At 50.0% G+C, this 25,972-nt stretch overlaps 1 protein-coding gene and 1 pseudogene across 1 annotated transcript; one reads left to right on the top strand and one right to left on the bottom strand.

Annotated features, from left to right (window-relative positions):
- Window positions 1-1,346: 1,346 nt before the first annotated feature.
- Window positions 1,347-17,157, bottom strand: LOC136759680 (cilia- and flagella-associated protein 69-like; annotated as a pseudogene).
- A 3,873-nt stretch (window positions 17,158-21,030) lies between these two features.
- On the top strand, window positions 21,031-25,621 carry osgin2 (oxidative stress induced growth inhibitor family member 2). Its single transcript, XM_066715405.1, has 5 exons — window positions 21,031-21,241; window positions 22,290-22,426; window positions 23,377-23,568; window positions 24,323-24,411; window positions 24,556-25,621. Exons 1-5 carry the CDS (start codon window positions 21,175-21,177, stop codon window positions 25,619-25,621), a joined length of 1,551 nt encoding a protein of 516 aa, XP_066571502.1. The 5' UTR covers window positions 21,031-21,174.
- Window positions 25,622-25,972: the final 351 nt, after the last annotated feature.

Genomic DNA, 25,972 nt, shown 5'->3' with positions numbered 1-25,972 from the left:
ACTATAGTGAGATCATGTGATTTGTGGAAACCTGCAGCTTCTAGAAACCTGAACATTACCTTGAAGTCCAAGTATCTGCTGATGACAGCGATCGTCACATAGTCTTCTGTCCTTAATCCAGGCAAGTCTTCAAAGCCTGCAATCAGTTTGCTTTAGTTAAATCTCTTAAGCAGCCCGTGTTAGACAGCCAGACTCCCCAACTGACAGAGGTAAACACAAGACACTGCTGCAGTTCCTACAGTGCATACATGGACAGGGGAAGCAGATGCCATTATTCAACTAGAGATGCTCAAACACGCACACGCACACGCACACTATGTGCAGCATTGATATATACTGGATTCCCTTAATGATGAACCCCAGGGGTTAACAGCCCAAACACAGCAGCGTTTGCATATTTAAATCCTGTCTTTTGATGCTCTTTGTGTGACGAGAAGAAAGCAGTAGTAGAAACAGCAGTGAATTATACACACAGCACACGCCCGCACACACACATGCTACACAACAGCACTGCACTTGCCCAGTCTGCAGAACACGGAGTAAATCTTCGCCCTCATGTTCTCCGACACGTCCATGACGGCGGCACTCAGCTAGTCTGCGGGAATCGGCTCGACTTGCTCCTCTTCCTGGGCGACCGAGAGCAGCGGCCTCCGCACATCTGCAGCGTCACCAACAGACACAGGATAAGAATACAGAAGAGTGCCAACGTGGGTAAATATACTGTCAACTCACATGGGTATATATACTGTTCTGTCAGCACACATGGTTATATATACTGTACTGTCTGCACACATGGGTATATACAGTGCATCCGGAAAGTATTCACAGCGCTTCACTTTTTCCACATTTTGTTTTATGTTACAGCCTTATTCCAAAGTGGATTAAATTCATTATTTTCCTCAACATTCTACAAACAATATCCCATAATGACAACGTGAAAGAAGTTTGTTTGAAATCTTTGCAAATTTATTACAAATAAAAAACAAAAAAAGCACATGTACATAAGTATTCACAGCCTTTGCTCAATACTTTGTTGAAGCACCTTTGGCACCAATTACTTGGCACACCTGTTTTTGGTCAGTTTCTCCCATTCTTCTTTGCAGGACCTCTCAAGCTCCATCAGGTTGGGTGAGGAGCGTCGGTGCACAGCCATTTTCAGATCTCTCCAGAGATGTTCAATCGGGTTCAAGTCTGGGCTCTGGCTGGGCCACTCAAGGACATTCACAGAGTTGTCCTGTAGCCACTGCTTTGTTATCTTGGCTATGTGTTTAGGGTCGTTGTCCTGTTTGAAGATGAACCTTGGTAGCCCTTGCACATGGCCTTGACTAAAGACATCTATAAGTGAATAATAATCATCATCAAACTCACCAGATGCAGTCGACGGTGGTCAGAATGAGCTTGTTGTGTCCAAGCCCACTGTAGAACAGCGCCGGGTCCATCTTCAGGAAACGAACCAGCAGCTCCACTCCTTCAGGTCCAAACAGCTCCTGACACATAAAATCACACAAAACAGCCATTCACCACTGGAATAGGAATGTATCACTTCAGCATTATTCTTCACACTCGCATTGTGGCCCCATTTCAGACACGACAGCATTTATTGATGTGCTTAATATATTTATTGTATAAAAGAGATTCTGCCAGAGAAAAACCCCAAACCGAGGGAAACCATGTTTTGGACCCGGTATGGATGTTGGTTTAATTTGCTCAGTACTTCGGAGAAGGCTTTCTGAGTTCACTTCAGAATCAGAAGCTGAGAAGTGGTTTAAACTGTATTTCCTGTTAATGACATCACACTGAACAGGTTCCCTTATTGCTCGGCTCCTCTCGGCAGTGAAGTCCGTGTCGAGGTGCAGCAGCAGCAGCCGATCGCAGCCCCCACCTTGCGATGCGCATCGTTGTCACACAGTGTGGACAGAACCAGCAGGGCGTCCATCTTGATTTCCAGGGCCACTGCGTCCTCCTCTTCGCTGGACGCCTCCATCTTCGTCAAGAGTCCTGACGAATGAGGGGTTTCATGTTAAGTAAAGACTGCAGCCCCGTTGTTATTCAGTCAAGCAATTAACTGGTATGATTTGCTTTTGAAGATTAAATAAACTTTAAGAAGAAACTGAACACCTGAACACCTCCACATCAGTCATAAACACGTGTTCAGGACGTACTAAACACTCGCAGCATCGACAGGTTTGAACTGCAGTGAGGTGCAGCTGTAGTCAAGCAAGACCCTGCGGACGTGTTCCTTTACCTACATATATAGAACTGTGTTCCTTTACCTACATATATAGAACTGTGCAGCGTCTGTACAACCGGGCCTGAATTCCAACATAAACTGTACCTGACTGGGCGCTTCGGACCTGTTCACCCCATGAGAAAGTGAACATCCAGTGGCAGTTCTAGAGCCTTTCAACTGGAGGGGCCTGTCAGGGGCCAGTTGTATTATTAGGGGGACCATCAATTTCTCCGTGTTGCTGGAGTAGGGGGGTGTATTGTCCGCTTTTGTAAGGGGTGGGGGGGGTGCTGACGTTGTTTTGTCTGCAATGTTAGCGGGGGGAGGTGCTGATGTTGTTTTCTCCGCAATTCCGTGATGTTGGGGGGGTGTTTACTCTGCGGTGTTAGCGCGGGGGGTTGCTGACGGTGTTTTGTCTGCTATGTTAAAAGAGGGGGGGGTTGACAGCTTGCTGTCACAGGGGAACTAGCCCCCGTTGGCCCCCCCTCAGAACCACCACTGGACTCATCACCCAGCGGAGGAAATGCCTCCATGTATCAATGCTGTTTGTATATTTATTGTATAACAGAGATGCTGCCAGATAAGAAACCCTGAACTGAGGGAAACCATGTTTTGGATCCTGAATGGATTTTGTTATTAATGATTTAGTGCATATTACTTGTGGACCTGCCCTGCCCCGGCTGCAGGTGCGAGTCCAGACAGAGCCTGTGCCCGTGGCCTCACCCAGCAGCTGGCCGATGGCGCCCTGGTCGCTGAGGTCCTCTGTGAGCAGCTCGTCCCCGAGGACCGCCACGCTCCGCAGCAGCCGCATTCAGTGGCGCAGCTGGGCCCACTTACTGCCCCTGCCTCCACTGCCATGGAAACTGTCGCCATGTCCAGAGTGGTGGTCTGAGGGGCGTTAACGGATTAAAAAATAAAGCAAACTAACCCACAAACACGTAACACTGCTGTAGTGGCAGTAAACCGTCCCGCTGCTCTCTGTGCACTGGGCTCGGGTCCCAGTCTAGATCAAAACTACTCGCTTCAACACTAAGCTCAGCTAAAAATAATTAATTGGGCTGTTAATATATAAACTAGTGTGCTAAACACTGTTGCTACACAGTGAAATCACCACCAGGGGGTGGTGTCTGCCCATTTACTGCTGATCTGCTCTGACCAGCTGTGTGACACAGACATGGATAAAGGTGTAACCAGTGTTTAATTTTTGGCAGATCCTGCTGGAATAGAATCCGGGACCTCTCTGGTTTTGAATGTCTGTGTTCCGGTACCTATTTGTGCCAATCCGGTACCTCACGTGGTAAAAAAAAAAGTGTAACATAAAGAGTAGTTTAAATTATTTGTAACTTATTACCATAACATTTATATCATGCAAATCATTAATAAGTGGGGATTTGAGTACATAGCACTGTTCTGTACACGTTCTGGGACCTGTGCCTGCCTCGTCACCCCTCCGCTCTCATATATGCTTTGCGTTCTGGCACCTTCTGATTTACAAATTAAGCACTGGGTGTAACTGATTATTAGTCCGTGAATAGAGAACTGTCGCAATTGCTATGTGTGCCTGTACCTCTGTGTATGTGTGTATGTGTGTGTGTGTCTGTACCACTGTGTGTGTGTGTGTGTGTCTGTACCTCTGTGTGTGTGTGTGTGTCCCTCTGTGTGTGTATGCGTCACACTGAAGGAGTGCTGGTTCTCAGTATGGGTGTGCCAGACGGCTGCCGTACCTGCCGAGACGCACCAGTCCATGAGCAGCAACAGGCGCGTGCTGCCCTGGCAGGTGAGGTAGTCCTGGGGCAGCAGGGGCACGAGGGAGACCAGCGTGGCCAGGGCCTGCAGCTGCAGTTCCTCCTGCTGGGCGGCTGTCCACTCCCCGCGGCGCGGCGCCTCACCCGGCCTCACATGCTGCAGCAGCGCCAGCAGCACCTTCCCCTCCTGCAGCAGCTGCAGAACAGACAGCAGGGCTGAGAGTGTGGGCAGTGTCTGGAGCAGCGACGATCGCTAGGGCCACAGGACATCGACAGAGCGGCCCTCAGGATACCCCCCTGTCTGCAGAGTGGCCCTCAGTATACTGCCCCCGTCTGCAGAGTGACCCTCAGTATACCGCCCCCGTCTGCAGAGAGGCTCTCAGGATTTCCCCCCCTGTCTGCAGAGCAGCCCCCATAATACCCCAGTCTGACCCCGGGGAGGCGACTCAGGCTGTTTGCATTTCTAATTTAAATCCTGATTTAAAACAGCTCTAAGATAAACAAAGTAAATAAAAGCTTTGGAAAACTTTCTCGCAGCTCTTTGGCTTTTCATTGGCGTTTGAAACAGAAATGTCGGTCCTTTAAAAGCTTTAATTCTCAGCTAAGAACAGATGTCAACTGTTATCCATGACTAACTCCTAGAAAGCAAAACCTCTCTGTAAATCTCTGAGCTACTATGTGAACAGAGTCTGTTTTTCAGTATCTCTCAGACAGTGGCCTGAGAAAACAGCTCCATGAACCTGTATAGTCACTGGTGTCGCAGGTTACAGTGTGTAAGTGCGTGTGTAAGTGTGTGAGTGTGTGTGCATATGTGTGTGTTACCTGCACAGCTGAGAGATCCCTTGACATGACAACAAGCATGTTGAAGAGCAGCTTCTTCATTTCAAAGTCTTCGTCGCTGAAGGACAGCTTCAGGTTTCGCACCAGAGGGTTGTGGCTCTTAACTGGGGAGCGAAGGATAGAAAGTCACAGCACAGCATTCATCTGATGTGACGTCAGTGATGGTGAGTGCCGTCTCTGTCAATGTCATGCAAGACCAGGACAGTTTGGTGTGAATTGATATCAGCACATGGAGGAAGGTCACGTGTGGTAGGAGCTGCATGTTGGTTTGCTCCTCCTGCTCCTCTGGTCTCTACAGCAGCTGAAGACCCCAAATCTCATCCACGAATCTCTTTAGTCAGCTTCCACAGCCCAGCTGGGTCCTGTGCACCAGACTCCCACAGCTGTCCCATCTGCTACTACACACACAATCTATATACTACACACACAGGCTTGTTTGCCTTCACTAAACACACTTACTTTCAGGAAACGTTGCAAATAAGATGAGCTGCTTGGTAAACCCACTTTCCTGACAAACACAAGAGCAGAAAACACGTCATTAGAACACACCCACATGCTGCCATCCACAGTGTGTGGCTCTTCACACAGATGTGTTATTATCAGCTGGTTAGAGACACAGTTGTGCTGCTCACAATCAGCGGGGCTTTGGGGTTCCCAGCGACCGCTGTGCAAATCAGCAGCAGGTCGTTCCTCAGCTGCAGGTCCGAGCGCCGATGGCCGTTGAGCAGGAGGTTCACGAAGGCCTCTTTCAAAGCCCTGCAAATCAAAGAGGAAAGGTATCTGCCGAGGTCTTGTCAGAACTATATTTAGCACTTGAAAGCCGTGTTTCAGGATATTTCACTTAATTCATGAAGCTTTAATTGAGTGAAGTTTGTGCTACTGAACTAAATGTCACACATCAGCACAGAACGTGATTAATATTTCCCACATTAATTCAAATCAACATATAAACACACAGACATCTGAAATCAAAAGCCCTAATGTTTGTGAATGGTCAATGTAATCCACTGAAGACATTAAAAAGCACAAAAGCTTTAGTTCTTCCAACCTGGATGAATCGACACCGATATGAATCTATAGATATAGAGCACCATCTAGTGTTCAAACTCTACTGAAGCCTGAAAGATACTGAAGAGTATTCTGTCATTGTCAAGCAACTCTCTCAGTATTAATAATATTGAAATGATGCTGGATTATGCAAAGTGAACAACCTGCTCTTAATGGAAGGGCGTTGAGTGTGGTATTTAATAATAAAAACTTGTCACTGTAAAGATATTTGTGTCTAATCACGTATGATTTATAATAAGATAATACATTGAGTTATTGTGTAAGACATGTCATTGTGTGCAATCTGTGAAGTAAAAACTGCTCAGCTGCACTCCACGGTCCTCTCGCCAAACTCCAGAGATGACATCTCTTACACAATGAGAGACACGCTTCACACGACTGATTCATTTATAAAAGAGCACGGGCAGCGCTACACTTTAAAACAAGGCCTTGGACCTCCAATAGCGAGAGAAACCTTTGTCCAGCAGGGGGCTTTTGAACTGTACTTGACAGTCTTTCTTTTTTCCTTGCAGGGAGCTGATCCATCAGGCCAGACCAGACGAGACGGGGAGGTGCCGGTTGACAGAGCTGCAGAGTCCTGGGTCCTTGGAGCGGTCCGGAGGCCGAGGCGAGTGGAGATTGGGACGGACCGGGAGCGACAGGGGACCTAGCCAGAGGGGTCGGAGGACTCCTCACGGAGTGGGTCCCATCCAGAAGCCCGGCCGACCATCTACCCGGAGCCCGGCCTGACCAGGACTGCTCCCCGCTGACGTCACCAGCCAGGATCCAGGAGAGGCCTCGGATTCCAGGGACCGACCAGGCCGATCGGCAACGTCCCTGAGGGAGGCCTCCTGCAGCCAGGGCCCGGACTTCTCCCCGCAAGGCCCGCTCCCTGCAAGAGCCCCGGAGGTGGAAGCTGCTCCCCAGCCAGGTGGACTTGCCCCGACCTCCGGATTGAGAGCCTCCCGACCCTTCTCCAAGGTAGGAAAGTGCAGCATGGCCCAACGAACCGCCGGTGTGAGGCGCCATAATGCGGTGCGCTTCAGCCGTGAGGCTGGAGCCGAGACCGCGGCCCTCACCCGGCTGGAGTTCAGCAGGTCCGTGCTGCAGAGGGGCCTGGGCTTTGCCCCTTCTGAGCTGAACTGTGTGGTAAAACTGCCTGGACCTAGGGACGTGTTCGAGGTGAGCTTTAAGAACCCTCAAGTGCTGGAGAGTTTTTGGAACCTGTATAGGGAGAAAAAAAACAGCATGCCCCTGAATGACTTTGTGGTCGACGCCCTGACAGATAGAGAGATTAAAATTGTAACTATTCAGTTTTACAACGAAGCAGTGGCAGAGTACGACGTAGAAGTATGGCTGAGGAGACACTGTGAGATCCTGTCTGAAAGTAGGAGAGTTAATGATGAGGATGGGGTCTGGACCGGTGCTCGGCGGTGGCAGGTGCGCCTGCAGGTGGAAGTGGCCGCCATCGGCGGAGTACGCCATCTACCAAGCACCGTGGTTTTAGGAGCAAATAGGGGGCTTGTCTTTTATCATGGCATGCCCAAATTATGTAGGAACTGCGGGGCCCTGGGTCATTTAGCCGCAGCCTGTACCGTTGTTAAGTGCAAGGTCTGCGGCGGGGAACATCAGACCAGGGCCTGCAAGCAGGAGAGGGCCTGCAACCTGTGCGGTGGGGGAGGGCACCTCTTTAGGAATTGTCCCTCCTCCTATGCAAATAGGGCACGGGCCCTCGGGGGTGGTGGAGAGAGAGAAAACCAAGCGGAGGCTCCTCCAAAGGTGATACCCCAAGATGGGGGTAGAGAGGAAACAATCCTCAGGAGCCTCATAGGCTCCCTCTCTGACTCTGGGTCAGAAGTGGAGGCAGAGGGAGAGTGGACAGTGGTAGCGGGGAAGAGAAGGAGGGCTGAGAAGAGGAGCATGGGTAGGGGGGGTATGATGGAAAAGAGGATTCATTCTGCAGATTCTCCCCCCCCTGCCGGCTCCTCCCCCGCTCCAGAGTCCCCTCCCTCTAATTTCTATACGCCCCACTCTGACTCCGGAGAGGAGAGTGGTGGGCCTTCTCCACTGCCCCGAGTGGGCAGCCTGGTAGATGAGAGGCCCCCTAGAAATAACATTCCTCCTGCCCCACAACTGAGACTCTCCCAGGGGAGGGGTCAGGTATGCCCTCCCGGCAGTAGTGGGAGAGCCGCAGGTCCTCAGGAGACGAGAGTCGGCGCCAGTGTCCTTTCCCAGAAAGACATCAGGGACGTGATGGCAAGGTCACTGGCGCTGGGGGAGGAGGCCTGCGGCGGCAGACAGCCGGGAAGGGAGAGACCACCCCCTCCCCCACCATTAGTTAAAAGAACGACTAGCGGGGTCTATACAGTTTTCTCCCCAGTTGTACATAAAGCCTCTGCCCTGCCATCTGTTCGTCGGGCCTCGGCCTCAAAGGAACCAGGGAGAACCTCCAGCACCACGGGCCCTGAGCCCAGTGGAGTTTTGCCCGCCTTACCGGGTGGCGGGAGCCGAGCCCCCCCCATAGTCTTCCTAGAGGATCAAGCGGTGAGGCAAATGATTGAAATGATGGGTGCTAGCGCTAAGCTAGGTGAGGGAGAAGAGAGGAGTGGGGAAGAGAAAGGTTTCTTTACATGATTGTTACGGAGCGGGTAATTGCCCTCACAGCCATTATGGCATTAACCATTATTTCAATTAATGTGAGGAGCATTGCTGAGGTGAAAAAGAGGACCGATGTTTTAAACTCTCTGGCTGGCATGAAGGCGGATATTATCTGTTTGCAGGAGTGCGGCATCCCGTTCCAAAAAGAATACAAAGATCTCCGGGACACTTGGACCCTAGGAGAATCCTTCTGGTCGGGGTCCAATGTGTCCCGAGCGGACGGGATTGCCGTACTCCTGAAAAACCCCTTCTTAATAGTTAAAACATTCAAGGTTATAGAGGCGGGCAGACTGGCCAGCCTCGATTTTAAATACAAGGGGGCTGTATTGAGGCTGGTCAATGTCTATGCCCCCACCAGCCAGAGAGAGAGAGTCCTCTTTCTCCCTCAGCTACGCCCGCTCCTGATCGGCACCTTGCCAGTTATCATTTCAGGTGATTTCAACTGTGCTCTGAGGGATGTAGACCGGAGTAAGCCCCGCAACGATAGATCCAGCAGGGACCTCGCTGCGTTCGTGGAGGACTTTGAACTCTGCGACGCAGGTCGGGACCTGGTCCCCTTGTTCACCTGGGTGAGTTCTTCTGGCTCCTCCTTCTCCAGGATAGATCTCGTCCTCCTCAGCAAGCCACTGGAGAGGACCGCCATGTCTTCGGAGGCGGTCTTCTTTTCAGACCACAGGCTCCTGACGACAGAGGTGCTCATTCCGAGCACACGGGAGTCGGGGCCTGGGGTCTGGAAGCTCAACACCTCTCTGCTCGATGACCCTCGTGTGATTAAGACCTTTAGCAGACGCCTCGAGGAGTGGAGGACCCTGAAGGACCTTTTTGATTCTCCCATAGAGTGGTGGGAGATGATGAAGAAAAGAACCAAGGGCTACTTCATTCAGCTGGGGAAACGGAAAGCTCGCGAGAGGCGGGCGAGATATTCCCATCTAAACGCCCGCCTCCAGCGCCTGAGTCTTTTACAGCTCAGAGGCTTCGACCTAGCTGAGGAGGTGGCCCGGGTCAAACTGAGTCTCTCCGCCCTCTATCGGGAGGAGCAAGAAAAGATCAAGGTCCTTTCCAGGGTCCACATCATGGAGGACGATGAGAAATGCAGCCGCTTCTTCTTCAAGAAAACGAAGGAGAGGCGGCCTGCAATGTCCTCCATGATCGACTCCTCGGGGCAAGAGGTGGAGGGCAGAGAGGCTGTTGAGACAGTGGTGCGGGATTTCTACAGGGAGTTGTACGACCAGAGGGTGGTGGATCAAAATCTGATCCATCACTTTCTGTCCCTGTTGGAGTCCCGCAATGAGGGGGACGAGGAGGAGGAGGAGGATCCAGAGATCACCACCACTGAACTCTCCCAGGTGATAAAGAGTCTTAACTCTGGAAGGACACCGGGTCCCGACGGGATCCCTGCTGAGTTCTATAAGATCTTTTGGGAGGTGCTTAAGGAAGATCTGGGCCGGGTCCTGGGGTCGATGTACAGAGAGGGCAGATTGGCACCTTCGATGAAGAAAAGTATCCTCTCCCTTCTTCACAAGAAGGGAGACCCGAAAGATCTGAGGAACTGGCGGCCAGTCAGCCTCCTGTGCACCGACTACAAGATACTGGCCAAAGCACTGACGCTCCGGCTGCAGCGGCCACTCCCTCAAGTCGTGGGTCCCGACCAGGTCTGTGGTGCCCGGGGGAGATCGGCGGCCGACAACGCCATGCTGCTCAGGGATGTCGTGGCCTACTCGAACGAGAGAGGGCTTCCCCTGGTCCTAATCAGCTTGGACCAGGAGAAAGCCTTCGACAGAGTGGGCCACGAATACCTGCAGCTTGTTATGGAGAGGATGGGTCTCGCTCTTGGCCTGAGGAGGTGGGTCAAGATCATCTACAGCGGCCTAAGCAGCAGGGTCCTTGTGAACCGCCACCTGACCGAACCATTTCCGGTCAGGTCGGGGGTCCGGCAGGGTTGTCCCCTGTCGGCCCTGCTGTACGTCCTCTGCTTGGAGCCGTTCATGCAGGCGATCCGCCGGGACGTCCGGGTGACAGGTTTCCATCTCCCGGGTTCCGGCGGAGAGCAACTGAAGGCCCTGGCCTATATGGACGACGTGGCCGTGGTCTGCACGGACGCTCCGTCCGTGGCCAGGGTCGAGGAACTGCTGGACGGCTTCTGCAGGGCGACGGGGGCCGCTGTGAACAAGGCCAAGAGCGAGGTCTACCTCTCCAGGGCATGGCCTGTCGGCCGGGGCCCGCCGACCGTGTTCCCTGTGAAGCCGTTTATCAAGGTTCTGGGGATCACGATCGACGGGACCAACACGGGCACCCGGAGCTGGGAGGAGGCCATAGCAAAGGTCCAAAAGAAGATCCACGGCTGGAGCACAAGGACCTTGACGATGGCTGGTAAGGTGCTGGTCGTAAAGGCCATCCTCTTCCCGATACTCCTCTACGTAGGAATGATCTTCCCCCCAGACAAGGGTATCGCAAAACTAGTGACCCGAATTATATTTCGGTTTGTCTGGGGGAGCAAAATGGAGAGGCTGAAAAGAGTGCAGATGGTGAAGGGTACCCTGGATGGAGGTAGGGGGGTCCCGGACGTTGTGCGGCTGATAAAGGCGCAGGGGCTGGCCTATGTGGTCAAGAACATCCAGGCTGCTGGCAAGAAAGTGAGTTTCATGAACCGCTTTTATTTTGCCAGCAGCCTGAGACCATTCGGCCTCTGCGCCATGGACAACACCAGGCCGCACTCGTGGGATCCCCCGCCGTTCTACAGGGCGCTCCGAGCCTTTGCGCTCGAAGTAGGCCTCCATAAAGTCGTGCTGGCCTCCTGGGATTATAAGACCATCTGTAGTCAGATGAGATCTGCCCAGGAGACCAGCCGGATAGAAGATTTCCCTCCCGAAACCTGCCGGTTTATCTGGGCTAACGCTACGCACGTTTGCCTCACGAACACGCAGAAAGATGTCTCCTGGATGGCTGTGAGTCGGTGTCTCCCCACCCGAGTGTTTATGCACAGAAGGGGCATAGCTCCTTATGACACCTGCCCCTATAAGGGTTGCTTGGGGAAGGAGACGGAGGCTCACATCTTTAGTGAGTGCCCCTCCGCCCACAGGGTCTGGCTCCTGTTTTCTCCGTTCCTCCACAGGTTCGCCGTTCCTGCGCGGGCGACCGCCCAGCAGATCCTATACGGTCCAGCCAAGGGAATTTCTACATCTACCTTGAGGTGCTGGTGGCGTGTCGTCTGCGCAGTGAAGCAGGCACTGTGGGAGGGACGGAACATCTGTTTGTTCAATAAGCAGGAGCTGGACCCGATCGTCATCGCGCGGAGGGGCATGGTGTTTGTGAAAGACTACGTCAATCTGGAGGTCCATCAGAGGGGCAAGGAGGAAGCCTTTCAGAACTGGCGCATACAAGATCTGGGGGAGCTCAGGATCCCGTGATGGGACCCACCTCCGGGGACGGTTAGTTCCCCCTGCTGGAGCCCGAGTCCAAGATCTTTTAAAGATTTTATGAATGATTGTTTTTAAAAGAAGATTTTAAATAATGAATCTTAATTGTTTTTAAAGATTTAGTTGTTTTTAAATCACATTGTTTAGGGTTTTTTAGGTATAGTTTTGTTATATTTTGTTGTCAAATACATTGACCGTTTTTGGGTTTAATTTAAAATGCATTAGACTTTTTTTGTTTGTTTTTTATTTTTTCCTTTTAATTGTTTCTTTATTTTGTCTAATGCATTTTCTGTTATTTTCAATGTATTTGACTCTTTTGTTGGTGTGCAGTTTTTGCTTTTATCACGTTTTGTTTATTTGATTTGAGCACGTTTATTTTAAAGTTAATTGTTTTAGTTTGGTTAAAAATCACAAGATTTTAAAAATTTTAAGTGATTTTAAGGATTGGTATTTTAACGATTTTAATCATAAGTATTAAATATTGAATTGTTTTTATTTCATGCAATGTAAAATACTTAACCCAATAAACAGTATTTTACTTTAAAACAAGGCCTATAGTTTGCAATCCCTTCTACTGTGAAGCAGATCCTAATCACGGACTGCAGCAGAAGTGTGTGACAGAGATCCCAAGAGACAGATCTGGACTCTGCAGAGCGCCCAGAGCGAGGGCTCAACGGGCTCAACGGGCTCAGCTCGGACAGCAGCTCCCAGCGTCTCCCCGGGGGCCCAGGCTGGGGCAAAGGCACTTACATGAAGCAGTCGGTGGTGCTGAGCTGAGACGTGGCCTCCTCCTTGCTGCCGAGCTCCAGCAGGTTCCCCAGGACGTCCGTGCAGCGGCGCAGCAGCCGGCCGCTTGGGTCCGGCTCGTTCATCAGGGCGCAGATCTTGCTGGCTCCGCGCACTCGCAGGATCAGGCTGCAGTTGAGTCCTAGGGAGAAGAGCACAGCACAGGTCAGCAGGAGAGGGAAGCTGAAGTCCTGTGTGGCGCTCAGGTGCACAACTGGCTTGTCCATCTCTTCACAGACGAGAGGATCAGCCCGGCTGTCTGAACTGCGTTCGACTGGAACATCTCCGCTGCCGTGCAGGATGGCCATGTGTTCCCGAGCTGCCACACGAACACCAGCATCCCAATCAATATCTGATCCACTGTGTCAGAGGGTCAATAGCCCTGGCTCAGAAGCAGAGTGTCCATTCCTCAGTGTTTTTCTGTATGTGTCTGTGTCTGCAGCCCTCAGTCACACAGCTGCAGTCTTTACTCAACATCTCCATCACCCTGAACCTCTGGACTGAGTGTCGGTTCAACAAACACAGACAAAGACAACAACAATATTGATGACACTAAATGAGCGACACAGGTTCAATCACAGGGGCTCATTTGTGCGATTGTAACTGTGTGTGTTTGTTGAGACACTGACCTGAGGCGCTGGACAGCAGCTGCAGAGCGCGGAGGACCTGCAGCCGCACCGCAGGCTGCTCCTCCAGCAGGGCCAGGGACAGCACCAGGGTTTCGGCCACGCCGCTCTCCTCCGCCATCTGGGGCTTGTAGCTCGGAGAGGTGGGATGGAGACCTGGTGGCACAGCAAGCACAGCACAATGCACACGGCGTCCAGGCCACTGGGAGGAACGATCCTCCACGTCTCACAGTGAAAGACAGTACAATATTGAAGAAACGGGGCCCCGGGGAGTTTGATCAGCGTATGAAGGTGGCAGTAACTAATGTAGCGCATCCTCTGTGGAGACTCAGAGCTCTGCGTTGCTGTGGGATGCATACCTTCAACCTGCTGTCTGGGGGCCTTCGGATGATAAAAGGCTGCGATGGAGTCACAGACCTGCAGTCGGACGTCGGCACTGGGAACTCGCATCAGGTAACCTGACGAGATCAAGAGCAACGTCAGTGTCTGTCAATCGTCTCAAAGGAAAAGAAAAGATCACCTCTCTGACGTGAACACACACCCATCTGAGAGAGACACTCCTTCACGATCTGGGCGTAGCTGCTCTCGTCTGAAGACTTCTCTTTGAGAAATGGCAAACTAAAGGAAAAGAAGACAAAAGTGTCAAACAAGCAGCAGGCTGAAAAAATAACACAACTAAGCATGTGCACGACCCTGAATTGGGTCCGTTTGTAGGATTGCTTTGAGCTGCAGATCCAGTGTGTTTTCATTTAACTTCACACAGACTGGGTGTATAACTAAATATGTCTTTAACACACACTGATGTAAGCAGGGCTGTAAGAAGATGTCTTACCTGCATATTTTGAGCAGGTCACAGATGACCAGAGTGTATTCAGGATGCTCCCTGGCCTTCTCTGCACACAGATTCAGAATCTTAAATATTTGGACCAGGTCTTTAAGGAGCTGTATTATATTTGTGTTAAAGGAAACTTAGGACTCAACAGTTTGCATCGTGTGCTTGAACTTTTCTGACATTAGACATCAGACACTTGAATTTGTGGGGAAAAACACAACAGCACGTGACAATATTGTTGCCAACAGAGACGAAACCTTCTTTGCAAAGCAGTGGCATGCATTTCACAGAAATAAATGCTGTCTTCACTGACAAAAACATGAACTACATTTAACCAACCCACTCCGTCCTGCCCTGAAACCCAACACAACCATGGCCACAGCCTGCATGAGGAATGATGCTGGAATCACTGCAGGGTTAACTGGGGTTCGGGGAATTCAGACAGGCTCCCTGACTGGGGACCCGGCCCTGACAACCCTTCCCGTTCCCAGTGATGTGACTTTAATACTCCTGCTGCAGGGAATTCCCTGGCCAGTAAACTGGATGCCTCTGCTAGATCAGAGAGCCCTTAATCCTCACGCAGTCAACACCTTGAACTTGTTGTTGTGTTCCTCAAACCATTCCTGAACCATTTTTGGTTTGGTTCTTCCCATAGTGCATCCTGGTGCCATGTGTTCTCGAGGTAAGCAACTCACATGCACCCGGCCATCCACGTGATGTAAAAGAAAATGTGATTCATCAGACCAGGCCACCTTCTTCCATTGCTCCGTGGTCCAGTTCTGATGCTCAAGTGCCCATTGTAGGTGCTTTCGGCAGTGGACGGGTCAGCATGGGCACCCTGACTGGTCTGCGGCTACGCAGCCCCATACACAACAAACTGCGATGCACTGTGTGTTCTGACACCTTTCTATCAGAACCAGCATTCACTTTTTCAGCAATTTGAGCTACAGTAGTAGTGGATGCATCAGTGAGCCTTGGCTGCCCATGAACCTGTTGCGGGTTCACCGCTTTTCCTTCCTTGGACCACTTTTGATAGGTACTGACCACTGCAGACCAGGAACACCCCACAAGAGCTGCAGTTTTGGAGATGCTCTGACCCAGTCGTCTAGCCATCACAATTTGGCCCTTGTCAAAGTCGCTCAGATCCTTACGCTTGCCCATTTTTCCTGCTTCTAACACATCAACTTTGAGGACAAAATGTTCACTTGCTGCCTAATATATCCCACCCACTGACAGGTGCCATGATAACGAGATTATCAGTGTTATTCACTTCACCTGTCAGTGGTCATAATGTTGTGGCTGATCGGTGTATATCAGCATCACCATCAGCCCATATTGGTCCACTGCTGGTGTCTGTCTCTCTCTCTCTATTATATAGAGGCTACATATATATACATATACATATATATATATATATATATACATAAATACACACAAAATGCAAGTAATTTAAATTTGTATTTTGAAAAATACTGTTCAAACTTACTGCAAGTTGGTCTTCTAGAAGCTCAATGATGCGACTGAGATCAGTTGGCTTCAGAGCAGCATATATATATATATATATATCAGCAGTGAAATTAATCATTTATATCTGAATGTTGCAAAAATACTGATAGATCTTTTCAGATACATTTGTTTATCACCAAGTGAAAATAAATAACATGCTTTCCCCGTACTTCATCAGCTGGAAATAAATGTGGAACATTTGCTTAATGTTGTATGATTGATACATGATATCTGAAAATCGTTTTTCAAGAAAATTTTTAAATAACGGAAAAATAAATGAGTTTAATGTGATGGAAACGTAAACTTTAAAGATGTTTGTGTTTACACTTCTCGACGCCTAAATCAACACCAGCACATTTTCTACCCAGAAATAACAACATTTACTCCTATAATGTGATAGCTTGTGTGTGTCTGCCGCCGCACGCACTCCCTGGCCGGGCATCCAGAGGTGTGTGCGGGTGTGGTGGGCAGGGCAGGGCAGCTGCGGGTCTGCAGGGCAGGGCATGGGGCAGGGCAGGCTGGACAGGCAGGGCAGGGCAGGGCAGCTGCGGGTCTGCAGGGCAGGGCAGGGCATGGGGCAGGGCAGGCTGGACAGGCTGGACAGGCTGGACAGGCAGGGCAGGGCAGGTCAGGCAGGGCAGGGCAGGCAGGGCAGCTGCGGGTCTGCAGGGCAGGGCAGGCAGGGCAGGGCAGGGCAGGTCAGGTCAGGCAGGGCAGGGCAGGGAAGGCACATCAGGCAGGGCAGGTAGGGCAGCTGCGGGTCTGCAGGGCAGGGCAGGGCAGGGCAGGCAGGTCGGGCAGGCAGGGCAGGGCAGGGCAGGCAGGGCAGCTGCGGGTCTGCAGGGCAGGGCGGGGCAGGCAGGGCAGGCACGGCAGGGCAGGCAGGGCAGGCACGGCAGGGCAGGCAGGGCAGGCAGGGCAGGGCAGCTGCGGGTCTGCAGGGCAGGCAGGGCAGGCACGGCAGGGCAGGCAGGGCAGGCAGGGCAGGGCAGGGCAGGCAGGGCAGGCACGGCAGGGCAGGCAGGGCAGGCAGGGCAGGCACGGCAGGGCAGGGCAGGCAGGGCAGGCACGGCAGGGCAGGGCAGGCAGGGCAGGCAGGGCAGGCAGGGCAGGCACGGCAGGGCAGGCAGGGCAGGCAGGGCAGGCACGGCAGGGCAGGCAGGGCAGGCAGGGCAGGGCAGGCAGGGCAGGCAGGGCAGGCACGGCAGGGCAGGCAGGGCAGGCAGGGCAGGCACGGCAGGGCAGGCAGGGCAGGCAGGGCAGGGCAGGCAGGGCAGGCAGGGCAGGCAGGGCAGGGCAGGCAGGGCAGGCAGGGCAGCTGCGGGTCTGCAGGCACACACTCGAGTGATGGAGCGCGCCGGTGCCTCGCGGTCCCCGGGCAGCCGAGCTCGCGCTCTTCTCGGATCTGCGCTCGAGCGCCGGGGCTGCCGTCGCCGCGCGGCCTGAAGGGCTGCGGTACAGAGCACAGAGCCATGCGTGCGACCGGGGGCTCGGCTCACTGCACCCTGCCATTCGCTGGGCTTGGCGAGGTGAAGGGGCTCGCTGTGTGAGACGCTGCAGTTTCCCGATATTATCTTTCAAGAACCCCGGCGCTGTCATCTCCTGCCTTGTGATGCTAGTCACTCCCACCGACCACCGTCTATTTATACGGCCCAGAAGGGGCTGAGAGGAGCTTAGTTTGTCAGGGATTTTGCAAGAAAATACAGTAATTCCACAAGGTAAGTGCACAAGACTGAAACACGATTGATTTATGTCGGTTATCATCTGGATTCGGGACACATTGCAGATCGGGGGAGCGTAGATGTGACCGAAAGGCAATAAAGCCGGTTGAGGACATCAAGGCACATACATTTTGAATGGATACATCACCAGTGTAGACAGGCTACACCGTCACGCACTGGAGCTGCAGACGGACGCATGTATAGTGTGTGTCTCTGACACACGATGCACAATGTATAGTGAGAATCTGATTTACAGGACGCATGTATAAGGTATAGTGTGTGAATCTGATTTACAGGACGCATTTATAAGGTGTGTGTCTCTGATTTACAGTCTACACTAGACGGACTACACGATTGAGTCATTGTGCAAACTGTACTGACATGCTGTGTTAACTTTAAAACATTTTTAATTGTTGTATTAGGTTTCTAGTTAAAGCAGCAGTATTATTATTAGTAGTAGTAATAATAGGTATTATTGTATATGTAAGACAGGAAAAGATTCAGTCCATACGGACAAATATTGGTAGATTGGTGTTTTAAATAACATATATGTTTAATATAAAATAAATATCGTTTTTATTTGACTTGCTCAATTAATTGGGACTAAGTTTTGGATAGGTCTCGCGTGTCTCTGTGTTGAAACAGTATCCTATTATCGATGCAATTGTAAATATTGTAGCAAACTGGAGCTCTTTTATTGTTTTGGCTGCTAGTAATAGTTTATATAATACAGTACTATCATATAGGGGTAGATGTTATTTTAAATAAGTAAAGGAGCTGGTGGATTGTTCTGGAGTTGATGGAGATCCGATACTGCTGCGGATTGGGTTTATTCATGTCTTTACATTCACCCTAAATGTCGCAGGCAGTCTTAACAATTGAGTTTTTTTGTTTTTATTTGAGTTTTGTTTGTGTGTTTATTGGCTTATTCAGTGTTAGAAGCTCTTTCTAAATTATGTCATTCCCAGGAATACACAGTTGCAGACATTACAGTATCAAATTATAATTGTCTCAGTACATACAGCACAATCATGACTATGCCCACATTATTATGTATCAAGGAAGGTGTTTCCTTTTTTTAAAAGCAGTTTTCATGGGTGTCTTAAAACAAGTGTCTTTGAACTTGGCCTGTTGGAATCAGATATGATAGCTTGAGCCGAGGGAGAGAAGACAGACGAAGAGACAGTTAATGGCAGGACAGCACTGCAGACAGACAGACAGTGCGGCTGCCCGATGCCCCTTACTCTTATTACTCTCATGGGGAACCGTATACAAATGGAGCTGCCCATCCAGGGATTCAGGCAGTGTGTCTCCCTTTAAAAATGTTCAATAGCTCAAGTGCACTTTGTAAACACTTCTGTAACCAATATGTTTGTGACGTGTTTATCCTGAGTGAGATCTCTGACCCGGCTTCAGCCCCAGGGAGTGGAGTCAGGTCCAGTGAGGAGACATGTACAACTCCTTCAGCTCAACGTCCCATTAAAACTGGAGATTTAGAGTGTTGCACAAACATACATTAATGCAGTGAAGTCAACGCACTAGGTAAGGGGAAAGCTGCTGTATTTTTAGTATTTTCATTTGCTCTGGCCTGAGGGAGAGCACATTGCCCTTTTATCCCCGTGACTCTTTGCAGGGCTGCATTCATTACACAGAAAGAGTGCCTTAGACACTCACCGCTCCTCTCAGCAGGAAATAGATTAACATGTTCGCACACGCTTCCGCAGAGTAGTGACAAGGGTGCGTGCATCCACCGTTATATCATTTCGTCATTTGATTATAATTTTGTTCAGAATGGTTCGAGTCAGATTCAACCCTGCTTGTCTCTGCAGACAATGTGTAGTTTGTATGTTTGTTTTGAAACTGAGGGAAAGGAACCTTTTTAATAAATGAGCTGCTAGCTTGTTTCACACACGACTCATTTTTTCAGGATGGTTAAACAACAAAAACAACAACAGCAAGGACAAAACAAAGTGTAAGTTTAGGGAAATAGTAAAACAACAAACAAAAAACAACAACATCAACACTTAGAAGACAGGAAACTTGCTGATACAAATGGCCCTGCTTTGAGAACATGACGTGACGTGGCCTAGCAGTCCAGTGAGGGGAATGCAGCAGAACAGGGCCACAGTTTTATTGCAATGAGAAACATGTCTGCTGTGATTTCTGAAACAACCCCACACACATCACACACAGCTCAGTAAACAGGACAACAGTAAAGTCAGAGTTAACACGAATGCCAAGGTGGCGAGGGCCAGAGCCCAGCACTGGCATCTTAAACTAATCCGCCTAACTGTCCAGCAGTTCATTCCCAACATCAGGAGAGAAAGCAGGTCCAAGCTGTAATGCAAGGCACAGCCTAGCTCCCTTCTGATGAAAAGAGTAAACAACAGAGCAAGAAAAACAAACGTGACGGCGCTGTACAGACTGTCAGCGAGCCAACAGTCAATTAAACAGGAAAGATATAAACATCACTGGGAGGATTATTCAGCAAATCAACATGTGATCAGAGGGATTTGTTTCTGTCACTGCACAATGGCACATTCAAATCAGGAATTGAACACATCTGAGCCTTGACAAATCAGATTATAATTAGCTTTTGTTAAAGAGCGACAGCTGAGTTAATTAACTTTAACATGGCAAGATAAACAGAGAGCCATGTGAATTGAGTGCAGTACAATGTCTTTGTGGTCATGGCTGTGTGCAGCACAACAACAGACTGAATAGGTTTAATTCCAGGTCAGCAACAGTTTAAAACAACAGACAAATAGTTCAGAAACTGACTCTTGTATTGACTGATACACAACCAGTCATAACATCAAAGAAAAAACAAAAAGACATGACGCAAAACAAGCTGTGGTAGTATTTCACATTCTGTAAACTGCCATGTGTAGTAAAAACACAACACTGTGGTACACAGTGGAATAGGGAGGCCATGTCATTCATCATTATCATTTGCTTGATAGTTTGCTTGAAAATGAGCTGCGTTGTATAACGTCTCGGGAAGTTATAGGCCGCTCCGTGTCAGTACAGGTGTGTGAAGGAGCAGGTAAGTGTGTGTGCTGCTGTCCTGGCCAGCTTTCCCCCCTTTCCCAAGGCTTTACTGCTTCCCAATGTAAAACAGCCCGTGTAACAACTTCAGACACATCTAAGAGCTGACCATGGACGACCATGTTTCCTGCGGTTCTGTTCTCTGGCACTCAGGAGACCAAGGCCAAGTCACCAAGAAAAACAGAGCGCCCTGGTGTGAGCAGATATGATACAGAGGCCTTTGATTCTGTCTGCCCTTTTTTAATCCTTCTTTCTGAATATTCATGGCCAGAAGGAACAGCTCTGAGAGAGGGCCCATCTGCAGAAGGGGTCTGGTCTTCAAGCAGAGTTGTTGAATCACAAGCAGTAACACAAATAACTGGTAGTGGATACACAGTGACAGAGTTAGTGAGTTGTTTGTCATGGTGGTTTGATTAAACTGGTAAAACTGCGTGTGATTATGGGCAGGGCCTGGCCAAGGAGGCAGGGAAACCGAAGTGTTAGAAAGACGTGTGAGGATGTGAGGATATTCATCAGGGCGCAGTGCTGCACAATGTGTAGAAACAAACATTTAGCAAGAGCTGGAATATTAGAAGACTTTCCCGCAGGCCGTGGGGTGATGCAGTGACTCTCAGTAAGAGCTGAAAGTGTCTCCATGTCTCTGCCCTCGACGCACAGCCGCACACACAGACCCACAGCAGCCCCTCGGCCACCGCAGCGCACGGCCCGCTCTGGCTGCCACCATGCCTCTCCTGGAGGAGAACAGCCTGCCCAGCGACCAGCCGCTGACCGTGCCCGTGGTCGTCATAGGTGAGAGTGTGTGCGTGTGTGTGTCTATCTGTGTGTATCAGTGTGCAGCAGGTATGTGTGTGTGTGTGTGTGTGTGCACATGGGAATGTGTGTCTATCTGTGTGTGTGTTTTACTCAGCTGTGTGCAGAGAATGTGTTTGGTGATGTTGATCCATGCTGTTGAAGCAGATTCCCCCCCAAGATCCTTCAAGGACTGTTCAGAACTGTAGTGGCCAGACAGTGCGTTGCGCAGGAGTCCCGTCAGACAGCAGGAGAACATCAGAGAGGTTTCTGACAAGAGCAGCCTCTTGGGCCTTCAGTTCATTTGGTTGAATTGAAAATAAGTAACTAATCCAAGAATTGTATCCAGCTGTTCTTAAAATAAACAAAGAAGTAAAAATAGCTGGATATTATTCTTGCATCAGATACTGATTTCCAGATGAACTAAAGTTAGTATGAACAAACTCCTCTCCCTTCAGATGTCTGTGATGTGACTCCTGTGCACCGCATTGTGTTGTCACTACACATCTATCTTGTCTGGTCTTTCTCTGAAATGAAGAAGCTCTTGGAGACCTCCCTGTCGGCTGTGTCTGCGTGAGCCGTGTGGGTGTTCACTCATTTTGTGTCCAACTTCTTTTTGTCTTAAAACGTGACCTCTCAGTTTTGTGCATCTGTTTCCTCTCAGACCAGGAGTGTTTTTTCACTGCATCTTTCCATGATTGGGTTCCAGACTGAACTGTTTTTGTTCATACATAATCAACGGTTGCCCCCTGATTATTTTGATTATGTGGTTAAAACAGACTTTCCCCTCATTCTGTAATGCAGCAGACATAAGTTCATTATCCCTTTTCTTTAAATTCCTTACGTCCTCTCTGCATCAAGGCTTTCCTTGTGCGGCGATCGCTCAGACACGGGCCTCAGGACTGATACACTTTCTATGACTTCTCTTGGTTCAGTTTTTTTCACTATAGTGGCCTATATTTCAGCTAAGTAATTTCTTCATTAATCATTACACTTTAAACTTAATGTTGCATAATGTGCCAGATAGCATCACCGTGTCTTTTTCCAGGAAACGGGCCCTCAGGAATCTGCCTATCGTATTTGCTCTCCGGATACAGACCCTACCTGGACGCAGCGGCGGCCCATCCCAACCCGGTCCTCTTCAGCAAACTGCAGGAGGCAAAGCACCTCTCGATCATCGATCAGGCAAGAAGGATTGGACAGTCACAGAGAGTACAATGAAAGAAAAGATAGGAGAAGAATGCTTCATACTTGCATTTGGCTCTGAAACAATCATTTAAAAAACACACAAGGCCTTTTTGTTTTCACTACAAATGAGATTACGTAGACCGAAATTACTCTATGATGAGGTGCGCTCTCTGCTTGTTGTGTTAGTCACATTGTGTTGAGGTTCCAGCCCTGGCTAGTTTATTTATAAGCGTGATAGAGGCCAGACAGAGAACTTGGGAAAGCTCATAGGACAGGGCCTCTTGATCACTGAAATCATCTGTTCAGCTGCGCTCTCCAGCTCTGGAGATCAACAGTGCAGTTTTACAAGATACCCTAAATTAACAACAAAGAAGATATGGAATATATGTTCATTATTGATAAATTAAGCATGTCTACTCCAGGCCAGTCCAGTAACTTAGAGGGAACTGTGGACTGAAGACTGAAGATTGATGGTTCTGAATGAATCTCTCTCACACGTGATTTTACCAAAGCCGCCTGATTAACTGATTAGAATTTAATTATTTCCAGGCTTTTGGTGTGAGTTTTTTTATTTTTCTGACTGTGTGTGTGTTGTCTGACTGTTTTCTAACTGTGTGCTGCCTGTGTACTGTCTGTCTGTGTCTGTTGTCTGACTGTGCTGTCTGTGTGATGTCTGACTGTTTTCTGACTGTTTTCTGATTTTGTGTGATGTCTGACTGTGTGTTTTACTGAGTCTGACTGTGTATTGCTTGACTGTGTGTGCTGTCTGATTGTGTGTTCTCTGTGTGTGTTGTCTGTCTGACTGTGGGTTGTCTGATTGTGTGTGTGTTGTCTGATTGTGTGTTCTCTGTGTGTCTGTGTGTTGTCTGATTGTGTGTTCTCTGTGTGTGTTGTCTGACTGACTGTGGGTTGTCTGACTGTGTGTTCTCTGTGTGTGTTGTCTGCAGGACCTGGAGTATCTCAGTGAGGGGCTGGAGGGCCGTTCCTCCAACCCCGTGGCCGTGCTGTTCGACACGCTGCTGCACCCGGACGCCGACTTCGGCCTGGAGTTCCCGTCGCCGCTGCAGTGGAGGCTGGAGCCACAGACGCATGTCCCCCACCTGGTTCTGGGCAAGGCCTGCCCCGGGGGCGCCTGGCACGTCAGTCTCTCTGCGTGTGTGTGTGTGTATGTGAGTCTGTCAGCCTGTCTGTATGTCTGTCTGTACAGGGGCTAGGGACAGTATCACCCGACACAGAGTCTTCATTTCCAGATACTGTTGTTAGTTTTAAATATTTTGTGAAAATATTTAACAAACTCCTTCATCAAAGAGCGCGACGTTGAACATCAAAGTGCCCTCATTATTGTTCAGTGACCAGGTTTCAGAGCCATACTTGAGCACTGCTAGTATTTATCGATCAAATACTGTTCTCTTCATGCTGATTTCCTTTCAATATCATGCTGTTTCTTGCACATGTACTCCATCCCATGTTCACTCTTCTTTAGAGTTCTTCCATCTATGTTTATTTGTTGTTCAAACAGACATAACTTTTGATCTGCTTCAACTTTCTTAGTCTTGGCAAAGCTGTTGAACATGACTTTGGTCTTTCTCACGTTCATTTTGCGTTCCGTTTTTTCACCTTCAGCCGAGAACACTTGAATTGGAAGTTGCAGGTATTCAGGTTTTTTTGAAAAACATATGTCAGTGTCTGTGTGTGTGATGTTTTGTGTAAAGTGCAATGTATTGTTACTGTACTGCGTGTGCTCAGATACACATGTAAACAGTAGAAGGGAAGGCATGCCGGCCCCTTTCCAATAGACTCACCTCAGATCTGTGTTTTATTGAATCATTATTGTATATCTTATATACTAACTGGAGCTCTCCTCAGAATGTAAACGTCGCTGCTTGTTTGCAGGCCATGGAGGGCTCCATGCTGACCATCAGCCTAGGGATTTGGATGGAGCTCCCAGGAGTCAATTACAGAGATCTAACTGGGAAGAGAAGGTACGGTATGGAGAATCAGAAATCATGCCCCTCTCTGGCACCTGAGAGGATGTCCTGCCCTCTGATGATTCTCACAAGTCTGTTCAGTGTTTAGAGGGATTTTCATTCAAAACAAAGATTTGACAGCTTTGTCTTCTTTCCCAGAAGTGTGGCGAACGACCGCGCCACCCCTGAGGAGATCTCCTCCTACTACAAGAACTACGTGAAGCTGATGGGCCTGCAGAAGAACTTCGTGGACAACGCCTACGTCACCTCGGTGCTGAAGCTCCACAGGGACCATGGGGAGGCACTGGAGAGCGAGGCCGGCCGGGACGACAGCAGGGACCATGCCCAGGCTCTGGAGGACACGAGCAGCAGTCCCCTGGTGTTCCCTCAGGGCATCTGGGAGGTGAGAGGCTACCAGCGGGCGCAGGACGATTCGCCGGTGCCGTTCTGCCTCTTCGCGGAGAATGTGGTTCTGGCCACGGGGGCCTCGGACTCCCCAGTCCGGCTGGCGGTGGAAGGGGAGGACCTGCCCTTTGTGTTCCACAGCATTGCGGACTTGGGGGCCGCCATCAGCAAGCGTAGCCTGGGCCAGGGCTCCGACCCGGTGCTGATCGTGGGGGCTGGGCTGAGCGCCGCGGACGCCACCCTGTGCGCCTACAACAACAGCGTCTCCATCCTGCACGTCTTCCGCAAGCGTGTGGATGACTCCAGCCTGATCTTCCAGCAGCTGCCCAAGACGCTGTACCCCGAGTACCACAAGGTGTACCACATGATGTGCTCCCAGACCCACTCTGCTCCTGCCGGGCCCTTCCCGGACTACACCAGCTTCCCCGAGCACTGCGTTGTCTCCTTCCAGCCGGACATGAAGTGCATCCTGCAGAGTGCCAGCGACTTTAAGGTCTTCAAGATCTCCATGGCCCTGGTGCTGATCGGGACCCACCCCAACCTGTTCTTCCTGAAGGACCAGGGCCAGTACTTGGGCCTGGACCCCAGTAAGTCCATCTCCTGCAAACAGAACCCCATCGACATCCACCCCTTCACCTTCGAGTGCACCAAGGAGGCCAACCTCTTCGCCATGGGCCCGCTGGTGGGAGACAACTTCGTGCGCTTCCTGAAAGGAGGAGCCCTCGGCATCGCCAGCTGCTTAACGAAGCGCCTGCAGAAGAAGGGCAGCCTGATCGCGGATGGGGGTGGGGGGGTGCGAGGACGAGAGGGCTTGGTGTGATGAGATGGCGATCACCGTGGCATTAAAGGCACGCAGCAGATGAAGCACCAATCCAAGACACAAGGGCATGGTGCTCCTTTATTTATCTTGATTAGTAGAGAGAATTTGCAACTCTGGAAATAAATACCTGCTAGTCTGATTTTCCCATCCAGCATTAGCTTTAAACTGTAAAAGAGTCATTCTTTACACCAAACAGTTCATTTGGTATATTTTTACCAAGTAATGATGAAAATCTCTGAAAGACCAGAAAACAGAAGCCAATATTCAGATGTAGCTGAGCAAGAACTTTACCTGTTTTGAGAGATGATTTTCCTTTAACAAAGAAAACTTACAACTCTGTGACAGTGTCGT

This window comes from Amia ocellicauda, chromosome 10 (genome assembly GCF_036373705.1).
Source record: "Amia ocellicauda isolate fAmiCal2 chromosome 10, fAmiCal2.hap1, whole genome shotgun sequence".
Lineage (NCBI taxonomy): Eukaryota > Metazoa > Chordata > Actinopteri > Amiiformes > Amiidae > Amia > Amia ocellicauda.
The sequence above is the reverse complement of the archived record's forward strand: the minus strand, read 5'-3'. Positions and strand labels throughout refer to the sequence as shown.

Bases quoted from the DNA above. Each gene is read 5' to 3' on its own strand.
- osgin2 (XM_066715405.1), top strand. From the start codon at position 21,175: ATGCCTCTCCTGGAGGAGAACAGCCTGCCCAGCGACCAGCCGCTGACC. The intron at 23,569-24,322 runs GTCAGTCTCTCT...GCTTGTTTGCAG, and splicing joins GCCCCGGGGGCGCCTGGCAC to GCCATGGAGGGCTCCATGCT. The intron at 24,412-24,555 runs GTACGGTATGGA...CTTCTTTCCCAG, and splicing joins GATCTAACTGGGAAGAGAAG to AAGTGTGGCGAACGACCGCG.